This window comes from Tasmannia lanceolata, unplaced genomic scaffold (assembly GCF_043159265.1).
Source record: "Tasmannia lanceolata isolate RefF3 unplaced genomic scaffold, GAP_Taslan_0.1 ptg000002l, whole genome shotgun sequence".
In the NCBI taxonomy this organism is placed as follows: domain Eukaryota; kingdom Viridiplantae; phylum Streptophyta; class Magnoliopsida; order Canellales; family Winteraceae; genus Tasmannia; species Tasmannia lanceolata.
Window position 1 is genome coordinate 25,800,735 of NW_027518679.1, and position 10,053 is coordinate 25,810,787.

The 10,053-nt window shown below is 40.2% G+C and overlaps 1 protein-coding gene across 1 annotated transcript; it reads left to right on the forward strand.

Moving 5' to 3' along the window:
* Positions 1-3,852: 3,852 nt before the first annotated feature.
* Positions 3,853-8,507, forward strand: LOC143846642 (cytochrome P450 CYP94D108-like). Its single transcript, XM_077355170.1, has 2 exons — positions 3,853-4,307; positions 7,128-8,507. Exons 1-2 carry the CDS (start codon positions 3,930-3,932, stop codon positions 8,310-8,312), a joined length of 1,563 nt encoding a protein of 520 aa, XP_077211285.1. The 5' UTR covers positions 3,853-3,929; the 3' UTR covers positions 8,313-8,507.
* The last annotated feature ends 1,546 nt before the right edge of the window (positions 8,508-10,053 follow it).

Here is a 10,053-nt window from a genome sequence, read left to right on the forward strand (position 1 = left end):
TCACAGGCTCGCTCGGTGGAATTGGGTATCCGGATGGAATCATCATCAGGAATGAGGAACTCATTACGAATGTCATCTATGTTCCTCCCTATCAGGGTACAAACCTGAGTCACGACTACCTCCGGCCTATTGGGTCCCCCAACATTCCCCATGGCCTCAAAAAAGTTGGCCGACTCTTTGACCAAGGAGACATGTTGTTCTCCTATCGACTTCTTCATCACCAGGTCAGCAGGGACTTGACCAAGTCTATAAACGCTGGTGGTAGCCCTTGAGTTAGCCCTTGTCCTTTTTGATACTTTTGAAGCCTTCTCCTTTTTACTAGATTTCCTCTTCTTGCTAGACTTTGCTGGAGTCGGTGGCTCGCTAGCGCTAGCCTCATCCCTAACCTCTTCGTTTCAATCTACCTTACGAGGAGATTCAGAGTTCTCCATAGGGCCTACGCTCCTAGAAGGGTTTTGAGAGTCCGTGGCGCCAGACATGCTTAAAAATAAAAATCGAAGAGGCAAGAAGGAGAAGGACTTATTGATTCTTGTAGGAACGAAGATACCAGATGAACCTTCCAAGGCAAGAAAAGTCTCGCTATTCTTTGGCACCACCCTTGAAGCGAAATCGATAGGTAGAAAAGACTTGGGTAAAAAGTGAAAGATAAAAATGCCTTGTATATGGATTAAAGCCCTTGGGCGGGAAAAATCAAGGCTACCATTTGAAGAGGAACACGTGTCGCGCCCCTAGACATTGGCGCTTGACGTCTCCCATCATTGCGCCGAAACCAATGGCGGTTGCCATAATAACCAAAAGCGCCATTTTCCAAGGCATTAACCTTCAAAAGCTAAAAGACTCGGTCCCTTTATTCAGTACCGATCAAGAGAAAAGTGGCAAAAACAGTTATCTTCAAACAAACGGTAGTGGACCACCGTCAAATGAATACCTACTCACACATTTACCCATATTCTTATCGACGGGTTACAGGGTGGAGACGTGATATTCCGAATGGATTCATGACACGGTGAATATGCATTGGTGTGAACTAATTTCAAAGAGAAATTGGAACTACATGAGTGACAGATATAAGTAAAGTAAGATTCCTATTAATCTGTCCAACTGATTACATCTGGGGGAATTCGAGGTCAGCGTCATAAAAACAAAAAGTAAACAAGACAAAAAAAGAGATCATTGTAGTCAACAAAATGAGGGTGAAGATCACTCACGTCCTCGTCATCGACAAAAAGGAGCCTGCCTCGGAATCTGAGGAGATAGGGAAGTGCAAAGAACAATGCTCTTGTCCCCTCGATAACTAGATCGGAAACCCGAGGCCCCGAGGGAAATCACTCGGTGGAGTCTACCGCAGAAGGAGTTCCCGAGGGACCAGCATTCCTCGAGAGAGCTTCAAGGCGGGAACGCAGTATTGCATTCTCTTCCTCCAGGAAAGCCGCCTTCATCTCCATGTCGCACAACTCCTCTGCCAGTTGTACAAACCGTCGGGCAAACCCCAAGCTTTGATCCTTAGCACGCCTCGTTGAGTGCCGGTAGTTGCGAGCGTAAAACCGCAACCCCTTCAAATCGGACATCTCACACTGATTGTCCGATTGGGAGGGAGAGGGGCGTGGGCAACCTTCGCTGACTTCTTCCTAGGTGTTGGTAGGGAAAGAGCGGGGGGCACAACAACTTCCTCCTTCACTTCTTCTTCCTCTTTCGTTACTTCCTTCCCCAAGGAAGCTCGCCTGGTTCTTTTCGCCACCGGTTCTACTGACGGCTCCAATGGAGGTGTGAGGACAACCTGTGCCTCAGGCATGGCATCAACGTCTAGTATTTGGGCTGCGAATAGCCCAGGGATAGAAAGATCCAAGTCTTGGGCCATGGAGTTTGCAGAAAAGGATAATAGGGAAAAGTAGGAGGAGGACAAAAGAAGGAATCCAAGTCACCGTCAATGAGATTTGGTGATTAAAAAGAGGAAAGAACATCCCTTATAGAAGTGGAAAGGAGAGGAAAAAAAGGCACACATTTGGGTTTTCCCCGCCTTCTTCCCACGTGGCACAAGACCATTTGCCCCAAGAAACGATGTACGTCGCCCATTATGAAGGGGTTCCTCCCCGTCACGTCATTACAAACCGCCATTTCAAATATCGAAAGTAATGCGACAATTCTTCATAATATGAACAGAGAAATACAGTCGAGTATTGAAGATTGGATTGATCCTTACGAATGTGCGTTCATAACACCATCGGTACCGAAGAAACTCCCAATGGAACAGAGGAATATCCAAACTACTTCCTCGACCCATAGGAGGCTCGAGGAAGTGGAGGGAAATATGTTGGGGGTAAAATCGGCACTAACCGTCGATGAACGACACATGGCACTTCCGAATCTTTAGAAACCGATTTTGAGTCTTAGATGTAAGGATAACGAAGTATTATCCTCTCCGACTAAATAGTAACATCCAAATTGGGAAACCGTCTCTTATAGAGGCAATGTACCCAAAGGCGGTGACTTTCTATCTAAGGGAAGTTGATTAAAAGTAAATTGCTCGTTAAGGGAAATAAGAGATCTATTAAAAATAGATATAAACTTATTTCCCAAGGAAGTCGAGCAATTAGGCAAGACTTCTAAAAACAGTAAGATTCTAACTATTGTGGACTCTGTTCTCTATAAAAAGGGACTCTTACCTTCATAATGGAACTACGTTAGACTTGATCCTCAATAAAAGGGGTACGTAGGTAGTTTGGGAAGACTAGGTTCAGTCAAATCATCTCCTCCTATTCTTCGTTGGTAATGCTTCTGAATCCCATCTCCTTCCCTTCAATTAACCTGTGATTCCAATTTCTAGCTTACATATTGAAGTATCATAATTCCGGTACTACTAACACCTTTCTGTGAGTACAAGTTGCTTACATGAATAACTCTATCACTACTAGATCGTGTAGAGCGAATTTCGGTATCATCAGGTTCCACTCTCGATTACCATATCATTATTCTTTTATATCACTTTGGGGCCACTCAAGTATTCCTATTATTTATTAGCAAAATAGGGATGCCAACGGTAGAGAGATATATTCACATAATAATTTTATTAGGGTTTAGAGGGTGCCGATCGGAACATCCCAACTTAGGAATTCAATTATAATTAGCCACCTCGGAAGGAAGGAGACTTGGCCTAGTTTGGATTTTAGGAATTTTTTGGAAAAGTTTGGAAAAGAAACACTTTTCCAAATTTTCATGCTTTTTCGTTGTTTGACTACACATGAAAAAACGTGACTTGAGCCACCCAAGTTCAAGTTTTGTCTACAGAGACTTTTAATTGGTAACGATATTCCCCCCCCCTCTGACGTATAGAATCCCTCCCTTTAACGTTATCCGTTAAGTTTTAAAAGCAAATAAAAATGTTAAAGGGGGTGAATTTATCCTCAAGCAGTGAACCATTCTCAAAGAAACCATTCTCACAGGTACCATGTTTTGATAGCAGCACTAACTCACCTTGTCTTTTAGTATTTAACCAACTGTCTACGTTAACTACCTTGCCTTATAGTATTTACCTAACTGTTAAAGGTTATCACAATTCCCAAAAAACTCTCAAATCAAATTAAGAAAGAAAAGACTAGATGAGTTAGTGCAATTATCAAAACATGGCAGTGCCTATATCAGTAGCCTTAATTTATATTGATATCCCTGGAATTTATCATTTCCCTCTACATTATGGAGAGAAAACTTTTTCCTAGGAAAATTTTTTCCTCAAGAAATAGTTTTACAGTAAATGCCAATTTGTGACTCTAAATTTGGCCAACAATTGATGGAGAAAATCTTAACCTCGTTATGCCTAGAAAGGTCTTTTCTCCTGTTACCTCCAACTACAAAAATCACTAACTCTACACATTCCAACCATTCATTCTACAACCAAAGAAGAAAAAGAAAGGAAGAACAAAAAACAAACCATCATGGAGCTCTTTTCCCTTCAATCTTTCTTCTTCTTTCTTCTCTTCATCTTCCTCTTCATCATCTTCTGCAACCAAAACTCTTCTAAGAAATCCAATTGCATTAGAACCTACCCAGTCCTCGGAATCCTTCCGGAATTTATCAGAAACCGCCACCGATTCCTCGACTGGTTGACCGAATTCCTTGAAAAACATCCAACAAACACTATCACATTCCGACACCCCGGAAAATTTCAAGGAGTCGTCACGGCCAATCCGATAAACGTTGAATACATGCTGAAAACTAACTTCGAAAACTACCCGAAAGGCGATGAATTCATCGCTCTGTTAGAAGACTTTCTCGGCCGAGGGATCTTCAATTCAGATGGCCACCTATGGAAGGTATAGTGTTAAGTGCCATGAATTCAATAACATGTCTTCTTTCATTTGTGGTAGGTTTTGAATAAGAAAAGAGAAGGCAATAAAAAGGACCCAGAAGAGAATAGTTGATGATAATGATATAACAAGTTAGGAATGATTATTCACAAATTATTAGTAGGGAAATGATATAGTTGCCTCATTTTCTTCCCTGGTCCATCCCCTTCTAGTGTAAAAATGTACTCATAAATACACTAAATGGGGTGTAATGGGGGCAAATATATCACTTCCCTTATTATTTTTATAGTAATTAGTATAATAGTTTTGCAAATAATCTTAGATGCATATGATTTCACAAGTTAGATATGAAAAAATGAAGGAAGAAGTAGAAATGCGGAGTTGATGATAGATCAAGTTAGGCATGATTATTCACAAATTATTATTATCATAGTTTTTTATCAATTAGTATAATAATTTTATCCATTTAAAAAAAAAAGTATAATAATTTTATAAATAAGCGATGTATGGCAACTTTGGAGATGGGGCATTAGTCCTTATTTGCAATTAAATTATTTTAATTTTATTTTATTTGCAAATGGGGCATAAAGGCCTCTTTAGAAGCCATTAGATATAATTTCTAAAATTAGTCCTTATTTCCAAATAATATTATTTTAGGGCAGTGATAAATCCACCCCCCAATATCTTAAATCGAACCCATGTTTCTCTCTCTCTCTCTCTCTCTCTCTCTAAGCACTGCCCTATATGGGGTAGATTTAAGATATATGGGGATGGATTTATCACTCCCCGCCTTATTTTAAGGTACGTGATATACTCTCTCCCTTTTCTTCCCGGGTCACCCCTTGTAGTGTAAATATGCTACAAGGGGTGGGGTAGCTGCCCCCATAGTTAGCAAAACTCCGTTTTAAACTCCGTTTTTTTTGAAAAAAACGCGTTTTATTGGTGTGCCGTTTAAAACTTTCACAACGAATAAAACTCCATTTTTTTGAGCCAACGGTTTTAAACACGTTTAAAATGAGTTTTAAACGTTTTAAACACGATTTTTTGGGCCAAATTTCCAATTTTATCCCACTATATTTTGTAAATGACAAAATTCTAAACTCAGTTTCTTGTGTTTCCGTTTTTTAACTACGTTTTTTTTAACCAATACCGTATTAAACTCGAATTTTTGCCAATCCCATTTTTTTGGCGAATGAGTTTTGCTAACTATGGCTGCTCCTTGTAGTATATTCACAAGGTAAGTTTTATATTGAACATAAAAGCATATTTTACGTCCAAAGAAACAGAGCCAAAATAAAAATTCCTTGGAATGGCGTTCTCCAAACGTAGCCTGTTCTAGCCATTTCAACAAATCACTAGATAAAAATCAGCTTTTTTGCAAGGAAGTGGATCACTTCTGTTAACTTCCACCGGTTCCAGAAAGTTGAAATTAAAAAATCATTGAAGAATGCAACCTAAGAAGACACTCCCCAGAGATGGATTAATTAAACAAGAATGATTCTTGATTAATTCTTAATTTTCCATTCAGTGTGAAAGACACGTTTAGGATTGATAATTAGTATATGAATTTTTGGTAGACCTGGCAAAAGCTACCCGTGCCCGCGGGTCGACCCGACCCACCCACAAATTTGCGGGTACGGGTCTGAGTTTTAGTGACCCGCCAAAACTCACCCGCGGGTGACCCAACCTGCAAAAACACGGGTCGGGTCGGGTCAACCCGCGGGTGTTTTGGATTTTTTTAAAAATATTTTTATTTTAAAAGAAAGAGAGAGAGCAAGGAGATCAAGGGCTAAGATCAAAACATTGTTGACTGACTTGAGTGAGTCTCTCGACTCTCTCGTTCAGTCGTTTGTACTTTTAGGGTTTAGAGACTTACTAGTTAGGGTTTGAGACTTTGAGGAGAAAAGAAAAGAGCAACCGAAGCGTGAAGCGTGAAGACGCCAAAACAAAAGGGGAGGTTCGGAATCGGATTGATCCCAAGCTTCATACGAGCACAAAATATCGTAATTAAGTTTTTTCCTTCTTTTTTGGTTTTCTTTCTTTCTACATAAAAAAGTTGTTTTTTTTCCTGCTGTTGAGTGAATGATAATGTTGGTCTCCCTCTTCTAGTTCAAACCCATGTCAGGCTTTTCAAAGATTTCTTACTAGGAAAAAGTGAAATCTCTGGAGAAAAAAAGCTGTTTGTTTCTTCTTCTTTATTTCTATAAATTTGTTGATGCTTCATTTTATTCAGACATTTGCTTCTCTGCTGCAGATCGTTGCCATTAGAACATATTTTCAGCTCTAGGAAGAAGAAAACTTCTATAAATCGAACGGTTGAGATCATCCTATGGCAATGATTTTTGGGGCACGATCTATTTACGTTGTGTCCCATCAAATGAACAGTTTGGATCATCCTATGGTGTAGGCTGGACCGTCCATTTTGAAAATTAGGGAGTGAATTTATCACCGCCCAATAAAACTTTGTTTTGAAAAAAATTGCGGGTCGACCCGACCTACCCGCACTGGGTACGGGTCACCGGTTGCTGACCCGTAGGAATGCGGGTCATTTTGACCCGCAACCCGCGTGACCCGCACCCACATAACTCGCGGGTCGACCCGACCCGACCCACCCGTTTGCCAGGTCTAATTTTTGGTCAATGGTGGGCTCCTTAGATGACTGATTTAAATCGATGTACATTTAATTTGAACTCTTCTCCTCATTGGCTTTGGGGCTTTTTTTTTCTTTTTCTTTTTTGAAATGCGGCTGACTGTCGGACTTTTTTGGTACTAATTCTTCTTATTCATGCTTTAAATTATTTTAGTTGATTCTCTTCTACTTGGCAGTTGCAAAGAAAGACGGCGAGCTTCGAATTCAACACGAAATCTCTACGAAATTTCGTTATGGAGAACGTCCAACAAGAGATACGAAATCGCTTACTTCCATTGCTATGTAGAGCCGCAAAAAACAACGAGATAATCGATTTACAAGACATTCTCGAATGCTTCGCATTCGACAACGTATGCAAAGTTGCCTTCAATGAAGATCCCGCTTGCCTCAATGCGAGCGAGTCATGTAATTCCGGCAAGCTCTCGCCGGAATTTGCTAAAGCATTCGAGGACGCCACAAACCTTTGCGCCGGCCGCTTCATGTCTGCATTGCCCTTCGTATGGAAGATCAAGAAGTTTTTCAATGTGGGTTCTGAGAGAAGATTAAGAGAATCAATCTCAACCGTCCATGAATTCGCCACAAAGATCATACGAGCAAGGAAGAAAGATAAAGAGAATACACCCCAAGATAGTGATCTTCTTTCACGATTCATTTCAAACGAGGATAATAATTCAGAGGAATTCCTCCGAGATATCATCGTAAGCTTCATCCTCGCCGGCCGTGACACGACCTCGTCCTCCCTAGCCTGGTTCTTCTGGCTACTCGCTTCGAGACCAAAGATAGAGAAAAATATATTAGAAGAGCTTAAATCAATACGTAATAATGTAGGCAAAAACCACCAAGAACATGGGGAGTGGAACAAAAGTCCTAATGAAACTTTCAGTTTCGAAGAATTACGAGAGATGCATTATCTTCATGCCTCGATTTCTGAGGCTTTGAGACTTTACCCTGCTGTGCCCGTCGACACGAAAGTTTGTTTAGAAGATGATGTCATGCCCGATGGAACGTTTGTTGGAAAAGGCTGGTCTGTTACATATAATACTTATGCGATGGGGAGAATGAAGAGTATATGGGGAGAAAATTGTAGGAGTTTCAAGCCGGAAAGGTGGTTGGAAAATGGCGTGTTTCGGCCGGAAAACCCGTTCCGGTTTCCAGTTTTCCATGCGGGTCCGAGGATGTGTCTAGGGAAGGAGATGGCGTATATACAGATGAAGTCGATTGTGGCGTGTGTGATTGAGAGATTTGAAATTGAGGTTGAAGGTAAGGGCCAGTGTCCTGAGCATGTGTTGTCTTTGACCTTAAGGATGAAAGGAGGTTTACCATTGAAGGTGAGAGAGAGATCTAGGAAGAAGGAAGATTGATAGTATATAGTTTAATTGAAGTATATAGTTTTCGATACATAGAACTGAAGACACTGAGCTTCTGAGTATAGTTTAAATAAATACAAGTGTTATTCTATTACCATTACTTCTTCCTTCCTAAAGGTTTGTAAAGTTGAAATGATTGTATTAAAGACTGGTAAACTTTTATGTATTATTATCTCCTATTCTCTGTAATTCTTTACTTGGTTTCTATATATATTGAAAAGCTTTATAACAACAGGAAGATAATTAGAATTGTCATAAAATCAGAAAAGATATGTTTGCGTAATAGAATCAAAGTTTAAAAGAGCTATTTTTTTGTTTTTTTGTTTTGCACTAGAAACCGTCTAAACTGAAACGAAAAAATTCGTTTCCCATTAATGGAAACACAGAATGTTTTAGCGACCATTCCTCCTTTCCCAACATATCTCATCTCTTGGTATTGGTATTTTTTTCTGCTGTTTGAATTTCACAAGTCTAGGAAGATTACATGTATTTGTTGATAGTTGAAGATTGAAATGCAAGTGTGACAAGGGGGTGAATTGGCTAATTAATTTTTTTTGCTTAATTAGATGGATTATTAAAATTAATTTTCTAATTAAGCATTAATTAGTTTAATCCTTGTTCAAATAATCAATATACTGAAAGCTAGGGTTTAGATATTACTTTATGCTTATATACTCAATCCTCGTTCAACAAAACATAAATATAAGTCAAGGGTAGAGATTACCAATCACCAAATGTGCAAAGGAATGGAGAAGAAGAAGCAACCACAAGGCACAAGATTTATAGTGGTTCGGTCTATCACAAGACCTACTCCACTCTTCCAAGTTGATCTCCTTGGGTACTCCACTAAAGTTGAGATTCTTCAATGGCGAATCTCCAAGCCGTACATCCAACTCTTCCAACTTCAAAGTGGACAAACCATTTCTGCACAAAGCCTTGCAAGGCACACTCCCTCTTACAATTGATTCTCCTTTCTTACCGGGCCGAATCAGAGACCCTCAAATACAATCAAGCTTCTCCTTAAGGCCGAAGCGAAAACCCTCTTCTAGATTCTCCTTTCTTACCGGGCCGAATCGAAGACCCTCAATACAAATGAATAACTAAAAATAAAACTCTCTCAAAGCCTCTTGATAGGCGGATTACAACTTTGTAAGCTCACAAACACGCAAGGAATAGATAAAATGTAAAGCCTATGGAGATCCTCTTGATAGAATGTAAAAATACAAGTTCAAAGAGGTTTAGCTTTTGATGTGAAGGTTTTAGCTCAAAATTATGGGATTTGATATTTCAAAATGTTCAAAAGCTTGTTTAGAAAGGTTTGGATAGTGTATATATAGCTCATGAAGAAATATGACCGTTTGGGGGTAAAACCGTAAAAAACTTGGTTGAAAAAGTCAAACCTCGCAAGCCCCAACGGCTTCTTTTTCAGAATGGCGCGGTCGAGCGAGGTACGACGGTCGCCAGCCCTTATCGGGCTCTCTTTTTTATTTTCAAATTTCAAATCGTCGCGGTCGACTGAGCCAGTGGCGGTCGTCCAACGAGGTCTCCCTGTTTGATTAAAATCTAAGCACAAAACACTATCAGCGGTCGACCAGCTCATCGCGGTCGCCCGCCCAAACTGTGATGGATTGTTTCTATTTTGATAGAAATAATTCCGCGGTCGCCCGGCTTACTCCTGTCGACCGGTCCGCCTTTGGAACGCAAGTGCTGGATTTCCAGCCTTGCTTCCGCAGTC

Coding starts and splice junctions, on each gene's coding strand:
- LOC143846642 (XM_077355170.1), top strand. CDS start 3,930: ATGGAGCTCTTTTCCCTTCAATCTTTCTTCTTCTTTCTTCTCTTCATC. Junction 4,308..7,127: donor CAGATGGCCACCTATGGAAG/GTATAGTGTTAA, acceptor TCTACTTGGCAG/TTGCAAAGAAAGACGGCGAG.